Source organism: Mchenga conophoros, linkage group LG20, assembly GCF_057382185.1.
Source record: "Mchenga conophoros isolate Kocher_MC1m ecotype Shallow Benthic linkage group LG20, M_conophoros_male_GT1.1, whole genome shotgun sequence".
Taxonomy (NCBI): domain Eukaryota; kingdom Metazoa; phylum Chordata; class Actinopteri; order Cichliformes; family Cichlidae; genus Mchenga; species Mchenga conophoros.
The window spans coordinates 30557554-30581771 of record NC_140545.1 but is presented as its reverse complement, the minus strand read 5'-3'; the positions used below and the strand labels follow the sequence as shown (position 1 = coordinate 30581771).

Below are 24218 nucleotides of genomic sequence, written 5' to 3'. Positions count from 1 at the left end.
ACTGAAACTGAACAGTGCAAAATGATCACTATAGATTTCAGGCACCAACAAATGCGTCTAACCTCAACACAAGGCCATTGAATCTATATGTCTCAATGGTGTATTACATTATACAAAGCAAGAATGTGTGTCGAATAGAAAACAGTTTTTAGTTTAATTCGCTGGTATATTTAATTATGATTATTTACTTATGGAACTTTTTTCCAAGCAGTCAGCCATTTTTCCAAATTTTACAACTGTGCACAGTTTAAGTTGTATAGATTGAATGTTGAAGAAGAGCGTATTGAAGTATGGTTTCTTATTGGGGCTATAAACTGTCTAGACAACACTCCCCTCTTTTTCACCTTCAGCAAGTCCCTTAAAGGACATTTGTTTATTTGAATATAATGCTGTGTCTTTGTCTCACACTTATCAGCTGTGGCATTATATAACACTTACTGAGGCATTTTAGAGTGATAGAGAATGGTAGAAAGGCCAGTATCACCAAGAGTTACTGAAACTTTGCATACTCCTGTCTGTAGGTCATTTAAATGATATTTTCTTAAATGAACATCAGCGCTTTCTCCTAGTATCAATCACTCTTTCATGCATGGAGCTACTTGTTAAAAGGAAAATCCAAATTAAAAATGTTTCCTGAACTTATCAGGGTCAAAAACATGTTTTGTATAAATAAAAAAAAAATTGAAAGGATACAGTGCAAGCTGATCTGATTTTCACATAGGAAGTTGCATGAAAACCAGCCTTAACTACAGTGTTGCGGTTTATACTTTTGTTTTTTGCTTTTCTTAAAACTTTAACGTTCAAGCCTCAATCTATGAAGCATGAACACACTTGCCCTAACTTGCCTAATAGACTACAAGATCTGCATTTATGTGTCAATTGTGCTTCCACGAACAGTTTAATCCCTTTACAAGCTTTATATCTGTATGCCTGTTGCTTCTTTTCCTGTCAACATGCATAATTTTACCCAAAATACACTTTTGTCAAACTACAGTGACCTTCACTGTCCTCTATGAAAGCAACACTTTAGTATGCCCTTGGTATACCAATTAATGTCTGCATGAGTTAATCTGCGAAAAAGACCTACAAATAGAACTCCAAGGTTACACTACAACCATATTCTGCTATTCCTATACTTTGCCCCACACACAGTCTGCAGCAAGACTGTGTGTTTCCACCGGAACATATAGCACCCTTTAGAAATCTGTGGGTGACTGCTGTTGTGTGGTGAGCTATAAACATGCAGGAGGTGATCACTGTGCTCTGCATTAATAAAGGTTCCCCCTTTGTAAATTCTCCTTTGTGATGTGTAGTGAACTTCCTGGAATGTTTTTTCGGCACACCGACTGTGCCAACAATGTGAATGCTAATGTGAAGCAGGACCAACAGAGTCATTCCAGCATCATCCTGATCCCATAACAGAACCCTTGTTTTTTTTTTCTTCTTTATTTTGATTTCCCCCCCTGACAAAACAACATTATTATGGCGAGTACAGCAGCAGGAAATACAGTGACAGATTCAGCCTCTTTAATAAATAATACACCACTGCAAATGGTTAACCACACAGCAGTTAGGGACATCACCTAGCATCACAATAATTTATTGACCAGCTCCTTCAATGCAAAACCACACATTTTGAGCTATTTTGAAAAAAGAGTTGCGTAGTGGGGGAGCTTGACCGTTTGGCTTTCTCATTCATTCAAATATAACCAACAAGACGTTGTTTTCATTTCATGTTTGACTCTGTTTCCTGTTATGGCTCAACGGTATCCTTAGATGACTGTGTTCCCTCCATTAGTGTACATCCTTGAGACAAAACTACTCTAACGTTTCATATTTAGGAGATCAACATTTACTAGTGCACAATATTCTTTTTTTAAAAAGATTAAAGGGAGGGGCACATATGTGCATGTACATGGTTATAGCCTATGTTTTGATGAGCATAAACTGACTTTCTGTAGAACTATTTTGCCATATTTCCCTGTAGGAACATCCTACTTAGTCTACAGTGATGCTATTGGATACAAAACGCTGTATGTAAAATATGTGGAGTTTCCTGGAAAGGGATGGCCAAAAACCCATAAACAATAAGTTGCTTTAATGAAAATAAATGGCATAAAGTAGGATCGGATCATTAAATTTCGCTGCTTTGAGTTTAAAGTCAAAGAAACAATATTTGGCTGAACTCTCGGTCGCCTTTGTCTTTCTGTGGCAGGCAAAATATAGTTTTCCTGAACAAGGAAAAGTGCTATAAGTTGGGTGTTATTAACCCTGCCTCCATCCAGAGCGCCATCCACTAGCATGGCTCCTCCCGCCCCCTTCTGGCACTCTGCTCAGCTTATCAATAGGGAGCGCATTTAAATAATGTGTGAGCGCTTGGATCAGAGCCAATCAGCTGTCAGGGGACCGTGATAAATCGCAATGCATTATTGATAATAATAATTACGTTGACATGCGCATTTCTACTTCAGGGGTTAATTTTCCGAGCCGAAGAATCTGTTGAAGAAGGGGAGGAAATTTGTCTGTAACTCTTTGCTCCTGATGGTCGCACCATGTCGCGGCGCAAGCAAGCCAAACCGCAGCACATCAACTCCGACGAGCCCGGATCGATGGAAAATGGTAAGTTTACGCAAAAAGATGAGCTTGTTGGCAAGAAAAGTTAACATGTAGGAATGACACAGTATCGACATTTTATTTAAAAGTGTGGAGAGGGGCTGCTTTTACATTGTCCTCCTCGCACTTTGACCTGTTGCTGTCCCTCTCAACTGACCGGGGCTAAAACTTCGGTCGAGAAGCGACACATTTAGAAATCAGGTGCTCCACGAGGGGCTCTTTTAAATTGAAACATTGTAAGCTTTCTGTCTCTCTCTTTTTTGGTAAAAGCCGAAAAGCATCGTTTATTCTTGGCTCTGTTTTGTCTTGTTTCGTTGTTTATATTGACGGTTTGATTCTAATGAATGAATTGAGGTTGTTTCGCGGACTAAATTAAAGACGGTAAAGTACTTTGAACTTTTTGTTGATTCATTGAAGGGCACGTTGCTACATTTTGGATTGTTTACGCTTTTTACATTTAGAATAATTACCTAATTTGGTCAGGATGCCTGTCGTGTAACTTTATTTCATTCACGTATTGCGAGCTGGTTTTACTGTTAAATTTGAATCGGCTTTTTTAGATTTTGCGCAGTACCTTTGACTCTTTGTGCCGGATTCCCATAGGTATCGTTACAGTTTATTCTGCTGTAATTATAATTATCCGTACTTTCTGCCCCTTGTAATTAATAATTGTGTAATCTGGCGAGAGTTTATTTGCAAATCTGCGCCTCAGTTGGAAGTTTCAGACAAAGGTACCCAAAACTGTATGAAATATGACTCTGTAGTAAGCCGACCTAAAGGCAATAAATCCCCCAGTTTAATGCATGACTGTTTCCTTTCGTACATATGTGGAGAGGTGGGGGATGGAGCAGTGGCCTTTTTGTGGAGACTGGGTGGGGGTGCGTTTTGGTGTTGCCATAAGCAAACTTCAGCGCCGCTGTAGCCCTCATAATTAGAAAACTTGGGATGACAAGTTTTCCTTTTTTTCATGAACTGTAGAGCATAAAATGCCAAAAGGTTATGCATGAATCTTATTCAGCCCGCATAAGCTGAACGGTTATCTCTGACCTCCTCATGTTGTCCACCAAAGGTGATCACAGGAGGCTCATGCGCCGTCAAGTGGCGAGCGAGTGTGCTGCGTCCTGTAGTTATCTAATGATGGATCCGCTCTGATAAGGACTTTTTTTTTCTTTAGTTTTAAATGCTGCTAAGCTGCATCATGGGTGCTTTTCCAGTCGACGTTAACAGTGTTGCAGAGCCATAGTTAGCGCTTCCTCATGGATCAGAATGTAATGCTGTTTGCAAATTTTTCGTGACACCGCCTCAGTGCCGCCTGGTGAGCAATTAACAAGTCCAGCAGATTCCTTGGGCAAATGCAAACAGGTGGTCTACCCCCCATTCTTCCATGCATTAGCATTTAACAATACACCCAGTTGTGAAATGGTCTCTGGTTAGCACACAAATTAAAATGCTCACTTGGAGCACTTATCAATCTTTCAAAAGACTGAAAAATGCTTGGGAAGTGTTTTAATAAATGTAAAGCTGTCTTGTGTTTGAGCCATTCTCATTTATACAATATAAAACCTGCAATTTAGAGAAATTGTTTCTATTGTTTCTGGGGTTAGTTTAGTGTAAGGTGTTTCCTTTTTTGTGTGTGTTTTTTGGTGGTGGGGGGGGGGGTCTTTTTTTTTTCTTTTTTTCTTTCAGAATCTAACTTGAGTGTAACTTGATACTCAATCTGTAGCTCTTTGTTTCTGTGGACATTGTTCTAGGTAGCCAAAGATAAATGATTGCCCTCTACAGGCCCTTTGGACAATAGAGCAATTCACAATTTTTACAGCCTGGTGCAGTTACCTAGAGAGAGTGGACAAAACGGGGGGGGGGACCCTTTTAGATGTGATGGTGTGAGCCAGTGAATAAGTACATTACACCAAATCAGCAAAATCTCAGATCTTGACAAATGAACAAAACATTGTAGCCTTTAATGTGTTACAGGAATTACATTATTTGATTTGACGAACATGGTTGTAATTGTATGAGAAGTATTAATGTAAATATTTTATTCTCTCGTTGAAGGGATTCATCAAGGTGATTCCGCTGAGGAGATTGGAAATGAAGTAAAGAGGTTCAGAATGGATGAAACCAGAGTGTGCACCAAGTGCTGTGCTGAATTCTTCGACGAAGAAGAATTTCTTGAACATGAGAAAAATTGCACAAAAAGTCAGCAAGTGGTCATCATGAAAGATGGAGACGGCAGTGACGAGCCTGAGAAATATTCACAGGGTTCTTCTGAAGGCCTTGCCAGTGATCACGAAGACGGCCACTCCAGCAATCATTCTCCATCGCGTGCCAACACAGACCAGCTGGAAAGATTGGAGGAGGAGTCCAGTGCAAATGCAGATGATTCCAGACACCAGGATCGGGGAGAGATGTCTGCTAGTCCTGTGATGACTTTCCAACCCTCCCCGAAAAGGCAAGATTCAAATGTTACTCTTGAAACCATGGCTGACACTAAAGTGGCTGTTTCCCAAATTCCTTCAAACACTTCTCAGACTTCACAGGATGCCATGCAGGCCATTCCAGTAATCCTGGAACAGCTAGTGTGCCTCCAGCAGCAACAGCTACAGCAAATCCAGCTCACCGAACAGATCAGAATCCAAATAGCCATGATGGTCCCACAGAGTCTCCAATCATCAGTAGAGTCAACAATGGATCCTCTGAGAGCCCTTGGTGCACATCTCTCTCAGCAACTGTCTGCTGCAGCAGCACTGATAGGAAAAAGAACCGGCAGTCAGAGCCTTTCCATGGAGAAACTAAAGCAAGGTAAACTACCTCTACCCACTGGCATGTCTCCTGCTCTGAATGCAGGAATGGGCTCGATGACATCAAACACAGACCTTTTAAAGGGTGCTCCAGATCTAGCCGGACGTTTACCAGTACTCATGCCACAGTCTTCAGGTGTTCTGGGTTTCCCTAGCGTGTTCAGTGGAGTCCAGGCAGGGATCGATGCCTCCAAAAAAGTGAAGCCCAAGATGCTGAACATCCCACCGGAATCAAAGAGTGGGGACCCACTATACAAGCACAAGTGCAAATACTGTGGAAAGACTTTTGGCAATGACAGTGCCCTCCAGATTCATTTGCGTTCTCACACCGGGGAGAGGCCTTTCAAGTGTAACATCTGCGGAAACCGTTTCACAACCAAGGGAAACCTCAAAGTGCATTTCCAGCGGCATAAAGACAAATATCCCAACATCAGCATGAATCCTCATCCTGTACCCGAGCACCTTGACAATATTCCGACCAGCAGTGGGATTCCCTTTGGTATGTCCGTACCCATGGATGAGTCAAACATAACCGAAATGAAGCCTGTGCTAAGTCACCCAGCGGCTGTTTTCAGCCCATCATCCATGCCAGGGTTTAAAACATTTGATGGCTTTGGGGGTGATCCATTTTCCCAGAGACCCTCGCCATCAACAAGTAATGGCTCCCCAAATGTTTCGTCTGTGTATGGCCAAGACGTGGGCCTGGAGCCCAACCAGAAAGATGCTAAAGAGATGCTTGGAGCATTGCACCACATGAATGGTAATTCTCTCTTAGGGGAGCAAAGCTCTGGAACAGCAAAACTTCAGCAGATGGTGGATGGACTGGAGAAGAAGACTGGTGATCCCAATGAGTGTGTGATCTGCCATAGGGTACTGAGTTGTCAGAGCTCACTCAAAATGCATTATCGCACACACACTGGCGAAAGGCCGTACAAGTGCAAAATCTGTGGCCGCGCATTCACCACAAAGGGTAATCTCAAGGCTCATTATGGTGTGCACAGGGCTAGCACTCCTCTTAAAATGCAACACTCATGCCCAATCTGCCAGAAAAAGTTCACAAATGCAGTGGTTCTACAGCAGCACATTCGCATGCACATGGGTGGGCAGATCCCCAACACCCCCATGCCAGAAAACCAGTTTGAACCAGCAGAAGCAATTGTGCCTTCTCTCCCAGAAGAGAAGTCTATCGACGCCAACGGATTTGAAGCCAGCATGGAAGATCAAGAGCCAGAGCTTAACAAGACAGCAAATGACTCCTCCAGTTCCCTGCCATCTGCCGCTGAGGAGCAACCACAGAAGCTTGCAGCCCCTGTAATGTCCAGCCTAGATGTTTTGAAGAATCTCTCCAATGCTCTTGCACTGAAACGACAAAATAGCACTACTTCAGAAAGTGAAGGAACATCCAAAGAATCCCCACCAGCTCAGAGAGAGCAGGAGTATCAAAACGGCCGTAGTCCCTCCATCTCAGACTCGGCTGCGTCTTTTCGCTCCTCTTCTCCAGTTAACAACTTTAATGGCAAATCTCCTCAGCCTGCTCTTGATGAATTTCCCCAGAGCGGGTCAAAACCAGAGTCAGGTGACGCTAAAGATGAGTCAAGTGGCGCACTTGACCTCACAGCTTCCAGCAGCTTCACCCCAAAAGCAATTAAGGAAGAGCCTGGCATGTCTTTTTCAAATGGAGACTATGGTAAGTTTACAAGTTGAGTGAAGTGTATTAGATGCTGTCATCTTGAATGTGTAGACCTAATCTTCAATCTTTCTGTATTAGTAGCTTCCAGTAACATGCCTTTCATGAGGATACCACCAACGTTGGCCAGTCTAGAGATGAAAGTTCCCCCAGAGAATCCTCTGGGCCCTCACGGGTTGTTCAGCTCCCATGTGCCTCAGGGAACAGCCATGCCCTCCTCAGTCTCCCCTGCACCACGACGATCAGCCAAACCACATGTGTGCCATGTCTGTGGCAAGAACTTCTCCTCTGCCAGTGCCCTGCAGATCCATGAGCGCACACATACAGGAGAGAAGCCTTTCGCCTGCCACATTTGTGGCAGGGCTTTCACAACGAAGGGAAATCTAAAGGTGAGTCATCACTTGTCTGAGAAATGGTTAAATTAGGCATTAGAGTTCATGTATATAGATGATGTACTGAAAAATAAGTGTTTTGGTTTTTTGGTTTTTTTTTTAAGGTTCATATTGGCACCCACATGTGGAACAACTCATCAAGGCGTGGCCAGCGTCTGTCTCTAGATAATCCCATGGCGTTGATTGCAATGACCCCAGATGCAAAGATGATGCCAGAAATGATGCAGGCCCCCAAAGAGCTGGTCGCTCCTCCGATGAACTTTGACCCATCTCTGTGGAACCAGTATGCGACTGCTACCTTCAGTGGTGGCCTGACCATGAAGACCAACGAAATTTCTGTCATCCAGGGAGGTGGCATCCCACTCCCTGGGAGCCCTGCTGGTGGGCCCCTGATTGGCTCCACTGGAGGCCTCATGAAGATTGATGGATCCCACTCAGGCTTGCCTGCCACCATGGCTGAAATTGAGAAAAATGGCTCAGACAGTGTGCCAAAATCACAGTTTCCACATTTCATGGAAGAGGGCAAAATAGCAGTTAATTAGTTTCCTTTGTCTTTCTTTCTTTCTTTCTTTATCCATCAGGTAATAAACACATTCACTTTTGTGAATGTCTCTCTTCTTTATTGAGGTACAATCAATATTCTGAGAAATCCTTGTTGATTTGCTGTTAAATTGGTTAAAAATGTCCAATTAACTTTATTGCAGCTATTTTCCTCCTGATCTCAGTGATTCTTAAGTGTTATTACTAGTCAAATCTGTATAACTGCTAGGGATGCATCAATACAGCAGCTTATTTTTTTTCAAGGACATTGACAAAGAAGACTTGCTGATCTTTCGATTAATGTCTGTCTATTGTTGCATAAACTTTGATGGCATGATGAAGCGCTGAAAAACTTTATTAATTTAGTTATAAAAAGATTTCTCTGGTTCCCTGGTACAGAAAGGGAGGAGAATGACAATATCCCAAGCTCATGATTCCAGTTGGTGCATCCCTAAAAACTACTGTAGTTGTATTTTATTTCATGTAATTATATATGCGGGTATTTGTTTTCTTTTTTTTTTCCCCAGTGAGTTGTTTTGTTGTCTCTCCAGAAATTGAATGTATAACTTACTTGAAACTGCTTTAATTCAAGACTGTCTCCTTGATACTTTTGAAGGATTTTGACTTTAATAGGAAAATAACCTGAACGTGCCAGCCTGATGAGTCAGAAATAATGACGTATTTGACCACATGTGTCCATACTACTTCCCCCTCCTGTTGTGTGCCATAGGTTACATGATATTGTACATATTTGTAGTGGTAAATGTTATTAGCTTGTCTGTAATTGAAGAGGCGTTCTGATCAGATTAATGTAATGGGCAATGCAAAAATCTCTCAAAGTGCAACAGTTCAGTCATAGCTGAATTTTGGTTGCACTGGCGCCAGGATACAGTAGTTAATAACTTGTACCCTTTTCCAAGTGCCTAGTCTGATTTCATGGCACCATCTGGTTGTAACAAAGGTGCTGTTTGACTTGAGATATTGTGTTGTGACATGGCATGTATATCACATCTTTGTCAGCTTACTAAAATCATTTTTTACACCCACGTAGTCCACTTCTACAACTACGGAGTAAAATTTTGTTGGCTGAGCTCTGAAGGCTATCCCATGCTTAATGTTCTCATGCCTGCACTTTATTTAAGGTTTTAGTTTCATTTACATTGTATAGATACATTTACGTCACTGCTTAATTGTACTGGCTAAAAGGGGAAGAGGTCAAGCCAACATTTGTATGTGTATTTCCTTCCTGTAACAAACAGCTGTTTACGGTAATATACAACTTGTAGCATGATTAATTTATTTATATTACACAGTGCTTGAGTTTAGGGGTAAGTTCTACCTCTCTTAGATTTTAGTTGTCCCACATGCCCCTTACACTCAATGCAATGCTCTGTACGTTTCTGGGTACATTGTTTAGTTTAGTTTTTCCGATAATGCGATAAGATTTCTCACTCTCAACCTGCTGAGTTGAACAGTAATGAATGTATGTCTGACACTTTACACAACTCAGAATGGTCCAAGTGCTTTGTAGGTCCCTGCTGTACATTCCTTATTGATATGCATTTGCCAAGTTGTGCCTTTCTTTAGCAACCATGTCAGAAACTGCTTTCAAGTTGTCTCTACAGTTCAAGTAATGTTGAGCCAGTTTGATCCGTTTACAGTGTAAATATTTCTTCTTCCTTTTTTTTTTTTTTCTTTTTTTTTTTTTTCCCAAAGGTTTCCTTCACATAAATGTTTTCTGATTTTTGAAAAATAAAATCAGGGTGACTTTTTCAACATTCCTCCTGTCATTACTTCAAAGATCATCGAACTTTAGCGATGAAAATAAATAAATACATTTTTAAAAAGCCTTAAGACTAGACAGCATTATGCTAGCCAGACCTCTAGGCTAATATTTATGGCTACACAGGCTTGTTTGAATGTACATAAAATCCCTTATTTACATAAATTCACCCTTCAATAACTACTGGAAATTTTCTTTTCTTTTTCTAAATTCTCATTTCCCAACAGGAGCTATTAATCCTTTGCCAGTTTGCATTCTCAACGAAAAACTATTTGCATCCCCAACTGAAGCATGGTATCCAATCGTCCATTTTTGGTAATCAGCACAGTGGCCTCTTCCTGAGGAATTTTGAAATGATCCATTAGTTTGCATAAGTCTCCCTATGGAATACAAAGTAGTTCCAGGCAAACAGAGTGAGCAGATATACAGAGAAACCTGTAATGCAAAAATACAGAATGGCAATCAAAACCGTCAGATGTCTTTGTTGAGAGTTGTTTGCATGTCAGCTCATTTTAATAGTACCTTTTATGCAATATCATTTTAGATTTTGTAAGGGCTAACAAAAAGATGGCTCTGTAGTGTTGTGGTTTACACATTCACCCTACCAGTTTGAGGATACACAAATCCCTTTGGGGATGTGTCAGGAAGCACATCTAGTGTAAAAATCTGCCAAATCAAAACATGCAGAGCTACCTGCTGGGAAAAGCCTTGTGGTTAAGGAAGCAGCATTACAGACAACAAAAAGATACAAAGATAGTGCAATGTTTTATGCGTATATCTGAAACATGACGCACGATAGATGCTTTCATAGTGGCTGCCTTTTCGCATCATTTTTTCAATCGACTCTTTCTCTGTCACAGGCTGAGGTCAAAGTTGTGGGATGCAAATTTAATTGCTGTAGGTTAAACTCATTATACAAATTTTACAATTTGCTACAGTCGTTTAAGTTTACCCTTTTGTCCTTGCTCAAGCCTTTTTAAATAAGCACTTTACAGTCTTATGAGATCTCTTCTAATGTGCTCAAAAATGCCCCAATAGGCTGATGACTGGCCCATTTGACTGCATTACACTGGGGTGTGTTTTAATATTGGACGCCTGGATGGAAGGATGGATGGGTTCGATTCAGTTTTATTTACATAATGCCAAATCACAACAACAGATGCCTCGAGGTGGTTTTTATTGTAAGGTAAAGACCCTACAATAATACAGAGAAACGCTTTTGACAGGAAGAAACCTCTTAGAACCAGGCTCAGCGAAATGGCCTTCTGCCATAGATGGATGGATTGAGCGATATGTGTTAATCACATTACAGTCTATCAGATCACATCACTTTCTACTCAGATTGTTTGTGGGTATTTTGGAAAGATGCTGAAATTAGTGAAAAACAAATCATTACCACTCCTTTCTAGTCTTAAGAACCATGCTGAATAAGAATAGTGCTAGCAAATATGGGTCATAAAAACTGCACAAACCTGTGTTTGGAGAAAAGCCTTACTGTCACCCAAACCATACCCCAACTGTAAAGCACAGTGGAGAGAACAACATGGTTTGGGGCTGCGGTCATCAGGTAGCATTGAAATTAAAACGATAACATTTTAATAAACATATAAACATTTATCAAGTAAAAGATGTTGTACAGCTGAGTATCAGAGCAGCAGTCCTTGAGATGGTCCTATCAACATGTCAGAAAAATGACAGAAATAATGAAAAAGGAAAAAACAAGGGGTTGGAAGAGTTAATAATAAAGCCAATAATTTTTGATTAAAAAGAGAAGACTCCTCAGTCAAGACAGTCCAGAAATACTGTATGAAATTCAACAGCTTGTTTATTTTAATGTCAAATAAAATCTATGACACTTAATTCAGCTATTTAAACTTTTTAGTGCCAAATTTCACTTGATAACTGTTTGCTAAAATTTTTTGTCTCTCTCGATTTTCTTTAAAATGTATATATTTTTTACTGTATTTATTTCTAATGTAATGTGTCCTGGATTTCCTGTACTCCTCACTGTGTCTCGTTCGTTTTTGGTCTTTCCTGTGCCACCCCATTGAAAAAAAAAATACTATTACTAGTACTATACTATTAAAACTAAAACACCTTATTTGAAAAAATAATACAATAAGTAATTATTAATGACACGAGTGTGGTATAGTACTCCAGTGGAAGATTGGTTTGCTTGGTGTAGCACTGTCCCAGCTGTCACTCAGGGAAGCCTCCGCCCAGCAGCTCCACAGCCAAGCGGACTCCTTCCAGCTTCCACCCGCGACAAGGGGCTGCAGGAATGACCGACAATATCCCTCTACAACCCGTGAGGCGACCGAAAAGACACGACAGTAAACACAGAAATGGGTAAGGGCGTTATACAGCTCGGTATTATCACTGTGAAGCCATTTGTTTACGTGCTTCGCTCGTCGCATCTCCTGCTGTCACTGTAGCGGTTAAAAGTGTTTACAGGAGCGCGTCGACATTGTCTCAGAAACCAGCTAAGCAGCTTTCTGGGTAAAATATATCAGTACGGAGGGAAACATAAGGACGAGCAGCCCGTAGATGTACTAATAAATATGATGTAGCTATTCATTGTAGCTTTGAAACGGCTAATGTTAGCCGGACACATCCTTGTTCCGGGGTTGCAGTAGCAAGTGCATATTAACGCCCATTGTCAATATTTGCTCGCCTGACATTAAGTTCAGGCTGTCTGCCCTGATTTAAATACATTCTGCCCCTAATTTTTACATACGGACGAAGTGATCCTCTGTAGTGTTATTTGACCACCACAAAAAGGGGCAGGCCTAAGAAATAATGATGGAGAAAGTGGAGAGACACAGTGCTGAAATGCTTCCAGCAGACTGATCAGGCTGCCATGGTGATGTCACCTCCTGTTATAAAGACTCAAGATCCTCGAACGAGCTATGATGTTGCAGAAATAAAGGCCTGCATATATACAAGGATGATGGGTGTATGATTTCTAGCTGGCAGTGTGATATATAGTGACCATTAGTGCAGCCAGTGCACTTTCTTTGCCTCCTACAGAGTGAGGCATGCCAAGGCGAGGGTTTATTTGTATAGCACACTTGAATAAGACATTTGAGGGCCTTGCATAAGTCTTTAATGATATCAAAGAAACACGTATACGTTGGATTTGGTGTAATAAAGTAAAATGATTGAGGTTTTAGTTTCATTTGCTTTCTGTCTAACATTCACACACATTCCAGTGGATGCCCAAAACATTATACCTATCTGCTTCTTGTTGTTTATGAGCTCTGTGTTTTTGAGATTATGTTACATAAAGAGATTTTGTTGTTTTCCATTAACTAAATAATCTAGAGCCTTTAAGCAAAGGTGGATCATGACTTTCTTTGTAAAGCTCCTTAGTAATTTTTTAAATTAAAGATATCAACAAACTAGTCGGTGCTGTGTCTCAGGAGGTCGAGTGGGTCTTTATATCAATATTTTAAAGTGATCTTTATAAAAACACTGATGGAGTGGGAGAGCTCTGTATAAATCACTTACACATTTAATTTGTATTAAAAATTCGGGATTGGGCGGATTGTTTGTTTCCCCCATTTGTGAAAAAAGGTTAAAAAATAATATGAGAAAAAATAATTAATATAAGTCTTTCATCTCTCCATCACGCTATCTTTGAACTTTGTTCCGGCACATAGTTCATCCAGCACAACGGATAAACATGGCAGCCGACATCAGGAAAGGTCATCTCATTGCTGATAACAGTCCACATTTAGGTGTCCCATTTATTAGTGAATAAACAGCCACTCTAACGGTTGATGTAAATATAGAATTATACAGAAAGACTAAAAAGCATTAGAAAAATAATCAGTTGATATACAGTACTAACCTGTATTTTGATAACACGTACATGTAACACTCATTAACATAAGGGAGAACATTTTGAATATGTCAGCTTGGGTGTTTTAGCTACTTTTCACAGGTTAGCATAATGACTGCTCATTATATATGCCTGATACTACTCTAAACAGTTAATTAGGAAACACAGTATTGCATAACAAATACAATTTAAATTGTCTGGATGGGTGGGTTTGAATTGCCATTGCACCAAAGTCAGATTAATGGCCTGTGTTATGCTTTCCATGTTTATTCTTTCTATGTCTGCAAGTATGAGGGGGTCTACTTGGTTCCAAGTGACGTAAATATTATCACTGCAGGGTTGTTGAATTATTGCTACGGTGCTATGATGTTTTTCTTTTAATTTGTCAGGCCTGGCAGACAGGATATTGTTGGCATCTAAGACTTGAGTCATCTGCCATAAAAGTCAAATATGTTGTTTACGGTTAGGTTCAATTATTAATCGCAAAGCCACTGAGCTGTTCGTTGGATTTTACGAAATGCTTTGTTTTCTTAGTCTGAAGGGAGTGACCAGCTTTTCCAAGATAAAGTTAATATTTATTTTTCACGGCATGATCTTTCCAGACACCTTTGGTCATGGGTCTGTAGCTCAGTGCAGTGTGCGCTGTGGGATTTGGCTACAATAAGCAACACATTAACAAGAAGATGTGAGAGGAAATTCATTAGGGTTACCTCAATGCAGCTCTCTCAGGGTGTGGAGAGTGAATTCAAATACTTCCCAAATATTAATTGTCTTTTCGTCACATAATAGTCTTTGTCTTTGCATCCTTACTACAGAATCAAACACTGGAATTAAATGTGAAGTGTTACTTGTGTCTTCCATCTCCTCCTCCTCTCAGGTGCTGCCCGTGGTCGAGATGCTGTGGCATGGGTGACTTCCGTCCCCGCACCGTGTGGCTCGGCCACCCAGAAAAAAGGGAGCAGAGGTACCCCAGGAATGTCATTAACAACCAGAAGTACAACTTCTTCACCTTCCTGCCTGGGGTTAGTGCCAGTCAAAGGTCACCGCTTCACCTGCCCTTTGTTTAACCCCCCGAAGCCGTCATCCAGCTCTTTCCTCCTGGTCATGATTCACTGTCTGTTTGATCGGCACATTTTCAGAGCATCATAGGATATGTCTGTCTTAATTGATATTTTTTAAATCCTCCCTGTTGGTTGCTTGTAATGTAAGTATGCAAGGCATTGATGCTCATTTCAAATTATCCTTCTTCAGAGTATCAGGTTTGGTTTAGTTTGGCCTGCAGCTAGTAGTTATTTTTAGCATTGGTTGAAAAATGACAGTATTAATAAAAACACTAAATAGAGTAGGGTGTAATCTGGGTTCATCCACCATAACCAACTGTGAGTATTTAATGTCATGTTTTGTTAATCAACCAAAAGTCACTTTTACAGGAGTAAGCAATAAAAAAAAGCAGAAAAGAGTGAAGTGTTTGTTTTATAAAAACAGCTGACTATAAAGAAAGTGACCGAGTGATGCATCTCCAGATAAGATCAGGTCCTTATGAATGACAAGTGCTTTTTTGGTTCTTTAGTTTCCTATAAGAGTACTGTAGTCTGTCTTTATGCTTACACTAAACCTAACCCAAAACATTGGATGATACATGTGAGGATATGAGAGATGCACTGTTTGTGCGGTCTTAGCCCTGATATGCAGGACGGGCTTGGTTTGTGAATTCAATATTAATTACTTTATTCCGATTGCATCTAAGTAGTATAAAGAGATAATTTGCCATTTTTAAACAGTACAATGTTGCATATTCGAATGAATGAGAGATGCATCATAGTTTCAGCTACCAGCTGACCAGCGCCTGCGCAGCACCAGGTCTTATACAAGCACTTTCTTGATATTGCGTGACAGATGTGACTTTGGTTGGATATTGCATGGAAGGCAGTTACCGAGCTATGTGCCTTTGATTTTTGTATTTTCCCTAACTTATTTACATATGCATTTGTTTTCCAGGCATTCAGTTGTCTTAAGATCTTATTTTTGCTTATGGAGTCAGACGTAGCTCAGATTTGTTTGTAAAGCAAAAGACAAGAGCAAAGCCTTTTTGCATTGCAAATCAAGATGCTTTTTATTTACTTTGGTTCATGTGAAGAACTTCTTTTCTCTAGATCATATTTAAAACATATTTGTTGCTCATGTGCTTTCCTCTTAGAGGAAAGGTTTTTCTGATAGTAATCTCACACGCTGATGGTAATGAAACTGAGCAAAGCTGTAGTGTGTGTGTTGAATTTTAGACTGACGCTGGCAGATGAAAAGTAGCCATATGTGTTTGCACATTGCTCCATATCTGTTGGTTCATGAAAAGATTTGTACGCCTAACTGAAAAATGTACTTCTTTAGTAAGGGTGCGTGAGATGCTTATATGAGCTGTGAAATTATACACCTATAGATGCTGCCAGATTTGCTGCAATGCTACGTCTGTGGTTGGTTTTTTCGGATATTGTGTGTAAATGTGGACAATGTTGCAGTTAATTGGAGTGATTTTAGTTCTAGATTAACATCTTTTAACTTTGATTTTTAATTCACTCAAAAGGATACGATTGCAGTGTCAGATCATTTTCATTCTTTATTAATTTAGCGTGTTAACATATTGCCAGTTAAACTGCTATTTTTGCCACTTTCAACTCTGTGTCGTTGCATTTTCTAAAAGGCAAGCCTTTAGCTGTCTCTACTGCATCTCCAGGCTGTTCTAGACATTCTCGGACACAGGTATTTGTTCGTGTAATTACACAAACGGTCAGACATTCAATGCTTTTTAACCTGCCAGCTATGTGGAAAAGATCCAGGTGATGTCTGACTGTCCCAATTTATGGCAAAGGAAGACTACTGAAGATAATAGGCCAGCAAACTCACAGCTAGTGGTCTTCCTATGCGCTGGTATACTCAGATTGCATCGTCATCTCAACCAAGAGAGCATTTCCGTTAGAGAGAACAATGTCTTGCTGGGTGCTGCATGTCAGTAATAGTGAAAGATGAATCCAGCGTCCGTGACGTCACCTAATTGGTGGCGAGTCCACATTTTGAGGCCTTATTTTTAGTGTTTTGGATGCGCCCATTGTCGTTTTCTAAGGCTAAAAATCATCATGTTTGCAAGAGAGGGTGGAGTGCTAAGTGCTGCATTTGTAAACTGGATGAGTAAAAAGTACTGATGCAGATACCTGATGATTTATAAAAGTAGAAGACCGATAAAATACAAGGGTATCGCTCAACAAAGCTGAATCACAAACTTACTGGATAAGCTGTATGACAAAGCAGCTCATAGTGTTTGCCAGAAAATCCTGTTAAAAGTAGAAGTGAGGTTCTGCTCAGTGAATTAACTGAGATGAGGCCAAGGAGACAGCAATCAGCTATAGCTGCTTGTGTGGGCACACTTGACAATCAAAGACTCCACAGCTGGGATTTTAAGACTTAGCAGCATCCAATATGGATGTGTTATTAAAAGATTCATGCAGCACACATTTGTTATGGAGGAAAAGCTACTGGTTGAGACCATAACCAGTTTTTGTTCAAGCTTGTAAACGTACTTTGTAATGTAATTTTTAAGATGGGAAATGACTCGCTTTTGTAGCCAGCCTCAAGTGGTCATTAGAGGAACTGCAGTGAAAACAGATTTGTTTTAAATAACATATTATACTTGTTACACAAAACTAAAGATAACGGAAAGAAACTACAAAAAAAATCCTTCAGGCATACTCAAAGGCATTTTCATTGATGATCAGATGACAAATAAATTCTCTATTAAGTCACATACTGTCAAGCAGGAAAGTAGACTTTTGAGGGGGAAGGTTGTGACATTGGTGTATGGTTGAGGCAGTGAGTGAGCATTTTCCTGTTTTGTTTTGTTTTCTGGGAAATGGCAGCACATGTTATTTTTGGGTAAATTAAACCCTATTTAATATGAAAGCTGCTTTTATCTACTCCCTTATTCACAAGAGGTCCTCATATCTGAGCAGCATTTTAGCAGATTTTTACACTAGATGCCCTTCCTAACGCAGCCCCCGGGGGATTTGTGCCTCCTCTCGGGATCCAACTAGGGATTTTTTGCTTGCTAGGCAAATGTGTACTACACCATGAAGCTCCTAAACCCTACTTAAAATAATACTTGGAATTCTGTTTGTCACAGTCCTGGTTATTATTCTTTGTGGGAAAGCCAGAAACTGAAAATCGTGTATATTCAACAACAGCCTCCATATGCACATTGCTTTGCGAAACTGTGAATATTTCACTCTTGATCCTTTGCCTTTTTGTTCTCAGGTGCTGTTCAATCAGTTCAAGTACTTCTTCAACTTGTACTTTTTGCTTTTGGCCTGCTCTCAATTTGTCGAGGAGTTACGCTTAGGTGCTCTCTACACCTACTGGGTCCCTCTGGTATGTGGCATTTCACTTACTGTTAATCATTAAGGTCAATCAGCTTCATTTTCCATTATTTGTGTTCCTCTTCAATGCTTTTTTAAAATGTACTTTTGCTGAAAATTAAGGTTTAGCTATTTCTTTTCACTTCCACGGTTGCAGCACTCACATAAACTTTATTAGTTACTTTTTCACTGTGACTTGTCACTCTCCAGGGTCTTGTTTTGATCATTACCATCATGCGAGAGGCAATTGAAGAAATTAGGTGCTACCTTCGAGACAAAGAAGTGAACTCTCAGATTTACAGCAAGCTTTCAACAAGAGGTAAGAACTGAAAGCAGGTTTTACCTGCGTCGATTTCTGTGTTGCATTTTTGTTTTCTTAGCAAACATGTCTATTAACTGTAGGAGGTTGGTCCTGTTAAAACTTATTGGGGCTGGGGGAAATGGTGGGTAATTCAAAGCAGAGATGTAAAAGTGTACATAAGAGGCCTTGGTATAAAGTGCTACCAGCAATAAAAAGCATGGGACCTCTTGTGGTTTCCATCACTTTGCCTCTTTGATGTGGCAGCTTGTTTTACCCATAAACACAATGACTGGTTGCCTCCATGGTGGCAGCCCCTCTGCATATTTTGTGGTTTATAGAAACTTTATGGTGTCAGAACTCGGTGTACTGGTTGCAGTTATTTTGTCTAAGTTCCTTTAAATTGTATGTTTATGAATACACGTGCATGAGATATTGCCATATGATCAGTCAAAACCATCTAGAACATTTCATCACTTAATGCTTTTCTGCTAAAAGCTGTGGTGTGAAGTGTTACCGAATAGGTCTTTTTTGTGTTAGCGTGTAAAATGTAAAATGCATTTGTAGAGTAAAGTTCCATGAACCCGAATGCATAGCGATATTAATGTGCTTTAATGTCTTACATATGCAAAGCTCAGAGGTCACGGCAGAGTTCAAGGGTCAGTGATCTCTTCCAAACAATTTTGCCGTTCATTCCAAGTGGAATGAAAGAAAAGGCTCAACTCCCCCAGCATTCTTTCAAATCTTCATGGAGACTTACTTTCCCAGATTCACTCAGGTGACTAGTGAGCCATGCAATTCGCCCAGAGGTCTGGGTTTTGTGAAGACATATTTGCTGAAAAAATACCACATTCTCTCACTAGCTTATAATTAGGGAAACTTTTAAGACAAAAATCTAAATGTTGGGTGGTCTAGATTCCATTTAAATTCTTAACTACATGACTCACGTAAAAGTTTCAAATAGCTTTGTGTATGTGAGACTTTAATCAACATTCAAACTTGCCAAACACTTAACTTTATGTTTTCTTCTGTATTTCAGGCACTGTGAAGGTTAAAAGCAGCGGCATTCAAGTTGGTGATCTAATAATTGTGGAAAAGGTTTGTTGAAGTTTTTTTTTTCATCCACATCTGTGAATAGTTTTGCTTTTTAGACCTGTCAAGTTACCGTTTATATGACAGCTAGTAATGAGGGGGTTGTTAATCTTCTGTGCTCCGCTGGTGACTGAGGTGAAAAGAGTTAGTAAAGATTTTGTAATCTTGTGATCAATGCTGAGTGTCGGCCTGTCAGACTCGATGCGCGCGTGGCATATGTGAACATGAAATGCCTTTTAATTAGATCTGAAATACAAATTCAATTAAGCGCTTTAGTTTTATCTCGAGATTTCATTTATAGTTTCTAGTTCGATATCTGTGTGAGTTTTGGATCTGCTGTGTTGCTCCCCTCGCGGACAGACTGGAGTCCCTGAGGTCTTTGTACATGAAATGTGAGAAGCGCGTTCTGTCTTCAGTTTCCAGCGGAGGGCTTCTCTCTGAATCACTCATTAAGTGCAGTTGAGGGAAAGGTCACACATGTTGTCCTACACATTTTGCTAATATGACCGAGTGATTCCGAGTCATCTGGGTTACAATTCACTAAGTCATCGGTGGAGGTGATGGCAAAAGTTTTCAAATAAATCTCACTTTGAAAAGCCATGCGACTTGCTTTGTTAAACTGCTATTAATCACGTGAACTAAATCTAAACAGTTAGATTTTGCCAAAGCGGTCATGTGAATTTAATGTGTAATATCTTGAGTGAAATGGCCGGGTCAGGCTGAGTGTAAAAGCTGGCTTGGGTCCTTTTAGGGCCATGACAGAATGATTTGCTGAGGGGCTTAATATTTTTGACTGACTGACTGTTGGTAATGTGGCACATGAAGTGAAAAAAAGTCACAAGAGCATAAGGAGGTAGAAAGAAAGTATAGAATCAGGATGTAAGGTTCACGCCATTTTTTTTCTTTCTGCCTTTCTTTGTAGAACCAGCGTGTTCCTGCTGACATGATCTTTCTAAGGACCTCTGAAAGAAATGGTAAACATCTGCCGGTCATTCATCCATATATCCACAACAGGCCGGCTGGGGAAATGAGTTGTTTAAAAAGGCGCTGAGGTGCAGGGATTAGCCCTGAGCTGCGACAGGAAGTCCTACATTGTATAAATCGGAACCGTGACCACTACTAAGTTATCACTCAAAGTTATTGTGGCGAGTTGCCACGGCCACATAGACAAAACATTGTTTGATTTTCATCTTTGTCTCTGACTAATTTTGTCTTTCAAATGAGAAGATAATGAAAAGGAAAATCAAGGGACACAAAAAAAAATCAAATGCAAAGAACAAAAAGAAGACAAGAGGGGAAGATCCCTCATCTGAATAATCAAATATGGATTAGTGTATCATTTGTGGGAGATGACACCAAACATTGACTAAGGCGGTTTAAATTGAAATGCACAGGCTGCTGCTGTTTTATTTATAGCCTAGAAATCCAAATGTGACTAAGAAAGAAACGCTACATGCTTGTTGTTGTTGCGTCTTCCTGTTGGGGGAAGAAAAACATCAACTTTGTTTTACTGGAAATAGTGCTCGGTTATCTCCCATTCCATGTGGAGGCCATTAGGTCAATTATGAAGGGCCTAGGATAGGATTTAGAGTTTTGGGCAGGATGACTCATGCTGGCCAGTGGGGGGGAAGGGGTCTGGTAGACGCTTCCACTTCTACCCCAACAGCAATAAACTGCTCAATCCTGTTCCCAGTAGTCAGTGTTCATCTGTGACCCCATGTTAAAATAAATTCACACATAACATTAACTTAAAAAATTGATGTTTATTAGAAAAGATGAGAATATGATGAACTCGCAGTCTAGCCTTCAGTATGGTTGATAATCTGCTGTAGGCAGTGAAGTGATCAATAATGGAGCTTATGAGTTTCCTTCTTTGAAATAAAAACCTTTCTGTTGTTGCCCCCTAGAGGTGACTGTTTTCATATGGCGTCAGTAGCAGCTCTTGTCCTCTCTTTTCCAGGCTCCTGTTTCCTGCGGACTGACCAGCTTGATGGAGAGACGGACTGGAAACTACGCCTCCCAGTGGCCTGCACGCAGAGACTACCAACTGCTGGCGTGAGTTGTAAACTGTAGATGGAGGCTGGCAGTAACGATTCGACTGGAAACTGAATGTTTGCCCTGTTGTTGTTTCTCTTTTTCTTTTTTTTTATAACAACTAATAAATACAAGAGTAATTTGAACTGAGAGAAACAAGTCTTTTATTTAGCCACTACATGCTAAGTTAAGTATGCAATCTAAACATTAAATTCATTAATAATTGTTGCATGTACAATGTTCTGCACCATGTAGGACTTGTAAAGCCTTTTCTTTTCTTCTTCAGGTAATTTTAAGTCATGTTGTCTAATCTCTCACAGGACCTTCTCCAAATCAGATCATACGTGTATGCAGAAGAGCCAAACATTGATATCCACAACTTTATCGGAACCTTTACCAGGGTAAGTGGTTGCATTGTTACGCTGAACCCTAATCTCCCTTCAGACATGTTAATCTCATCTCCAACATCTGAGTCTTTGTCACTTTTATGCTCGAGCTGTAACAGAAACCGTGCTGAACTGAGTACAGTGATATCAGTGTTGTTAAATACCCCTCAACAGAAGCATGCAGAAAGAAAGATGCTCATTGAAGTGTATTTGTGCTCTCAATTGTTGTCTTATAGAACACAATTTATTGGTTTCATCTATAAAAACTGTGAAAGTGACACTTTTAAGTTGTTGAATGTCTTATTTTAGATCAGGAGCTGTGATACAATAGTGACCTCTCCAGATTGTACCTCGCCTGTCGCCCAGTGATAGCTGGATTAGGCTCCAGTTTCAGCAATCCTGAATTTGATAAATGGTTGAATAGATATTAGATCAGACTTAAAAATGAGTTTCCTTAAAGCGTTTGAGGACCCCACCGCAACAATCACTCAGCTACATCGATAAAAAGTTGAAATCCTGCAAAACTCTTAACATATAGCACACCCCAACAAGTAAAAGAGTCCAAATTTAACTCCCTAGCGCTTGCTGTGTTATATGTTCTAAAACATTGAATGTCTTGATGCATGCTCAATCATCCAGGTAAGTAAATCTCCAAAAGTTGATTCTGTTCATCTGACGTAGCGTTTTGTGGGAGAAATGTTTCGTCACTCATCCAAGTGACTTCTTCAGTCTCAGCTGACTACTAAAACATTGAATGATAAAACCGATTAATAGGTTATCTGTGGCTCAATTAGGAGAAGCAGAGACGAGCTGGTTTCTGTCCTTAGTAATCATTCTGCATGTCTGTTGTATCAACTGTTACAGGAAGATGGAGACCCACCAGTTAATGAAAGCCTCAGCATTGAAAACACCCTGTGGGCGAGCACTGTTATTGCCTCTGGTAAATATCTGACTGGTGGTGCATCTATAAAGCTGTTAATATCCAAGTAACCAGGACCTGCGTGTTCACTAAAGCACTGATCCTTCATAGCTGTTGATTTGATGGTGTATCTAATCAAATCTACACTCTGGAAAAAAGCCCAATGAGGTAGCCCTTTCTAAAAAAGCAGAGGCACCGCTAACTATAATTGTAAAGAAAGTGTGCTTCGTCTGTGGGAGAGTGAATCCACTTTAACCGGCACAAGCATGTGTTGTTCATTAAGCAATTAGAAATCTGCGTCCTCCATTCAAAATGTCATTCTTCATTTGGAAAAATCTATTCATGTCAAGATTATAAGTCTGGAAAACGTCTTCCTGACATGCTGTGTTTTATGTTGTACCTTTACTATATTGCCCTGAGGCCGTTTTTTTTGGTCTTTTTTTTGTCTCTGCCTCACTTACTCCAGGCACAGTGGTGGGGGTCGTGATTTACACAGGCAAGGAGCTGCGCAGTGTCATGAACACCTCCAACCCTAGGCACAAGGTACAGTAGTGTAAGCCAGAGCTGGAAGACAGAAGTCTGATCATTTAATTGCATGAAGGTGTTTTTCCTAGTATGTGTTTTTTTATACAGTATATGTGTGATTGGATTTAACTTAATTATTCAGATAAATTAATTTGTTGCTTCACTTATTTACATTTGCATTTTGTCAGTACACAGATCTTTTATATTTACAGTAAGTAGATGCTTTATGTTTGCTTCTCTTATAGGTTGGTTTGTTTGACCTAGAGGTGAACTGTTTGACTAAAATCCTGTTTGGAGCCCTGGTTGTGGTGTCACTGGTCATGGTGGCCCTCCAGCACTTCGCCGGCCGTTGGTACCTGCAAATCTTTCGCTTCCTGCTGCTCTTCTCCCACATTGTGCCCATTAGGTCCGACTTAACGCTCTTTTTTTAATGGCATCTGCAGTGCTATGTTATATTTACATGTGAGGAATGAAAAATTGCGTGCTTCCTTGTTTTATCTGATGCAGTTTGCGTGTAAATCTGGATATGGGAAAGATGGTTTTCAGTTGGATGATTAAGAAAGACTCAAAGATCCCTGGGACAGTGGTGAGGGCAAGCACCATACCTGAACAGCTCGGACGGATCTCCTACCTGCTGACTGACAAAACGGGTAACCTAGCATACCGTTTTTTGTTGACCTAGTTGAGCAGTAACACGAGAGGATAAAGTGGTGAGGATTTTCCTAGGAGGTATTCTGTAAGACAGAGTTTAGCTGTTTCCTACCCTGCAGCGTTGCTATGCGGTGGGTTTCTTGCTCCCTGAGACTTACAGGACCTTTAAATCATAAAAAATCTAAGTCTCTCATCTATACACACCTTTAGAGCATAACACCTCCACCAGTGAACCTCCACAGGCAGGAGGTGT

General features: G+C 40.3%; 2 protein-coding genes across 3 annotated transcripts in view; both read left to right on the top strand.

Annotated features, from left to right (window-relative positions):
- sall4 (spalt-like transcription factor 4) overlaps positions 1-9860 on the top strand; it is a 28832-nt gene extending 18972 nt beyond the window's left edge. Inside the window, exons 4-7 of one of the 2 annotated variants that reach the window (XM_085260400.1) lie at positions 2472-2619; positions 4669-7101; positions 7183-7490; positions 7598-9860. In XM_085260400.1, the coding sequence (XP_085116526.1) occupies positions 2553-2619; positions 4669-7101; positions 7183-7490; positions 7598-8035 (3246 nt within the window). In that variant the 5' untranslated portion in view covers positions 2472-2552 and the 3' untranslated portion in view covers positions 8036-9860. Of the gene's footprint in view, positions 1-1127; positions 2620-4668; positions 7102-7182; positions 7491-7597 lie in introns of those variants that run through there. The other variant, XM_085260401.1, reaches the window with a different exon arrangement.
- Positions 9861-11982: 2122 nt separating this feature from the next.
- atp9a (ATPase phospholipid transporting 9A) overlaps positions 11983-24218 on the top strand; it is a 35207-nt gene continuing 22971 nt past the window's right edge. Inside the window, exons 1-12 of the mRNA XM_085259491.1 lie at positions 11983-12165; positions 14538-14682; positions 17960-18073; positions 18271-18379; positions 19398-19456; positions 20373-20424; positions 21411-21505; positions 21805-21885; positions 22735-22810; positions 23256-23332; positions 23560-23720; positions 23822-23964. Coding sequence (XP_085115617.1) covers positions 12098-12165; positions 14538-14682; positions 17960-18073; positions 18271-18379; positions 19398-19456; positions 20373-20424; positions 21411-21505; positions 21805-21885; positions 22735-22810; positions 23256-23332; positions 23560-23720; positions 23822-23964 — 1180 coding nt within the window. The 5' untranslated portion in view covers positions 11983-12097. The remainder of the gene's footprint in view (positions 12166-14537; positions 14683-17959; positions 18074-18270; positions 18380-19397; positions 19457-20372; positions 20425-21410; positions 21506-21804; positions 21886-22734; positions 22811-23255; positions 23333-23559; positions 23721-23821; positions 23965-24218) is intronic.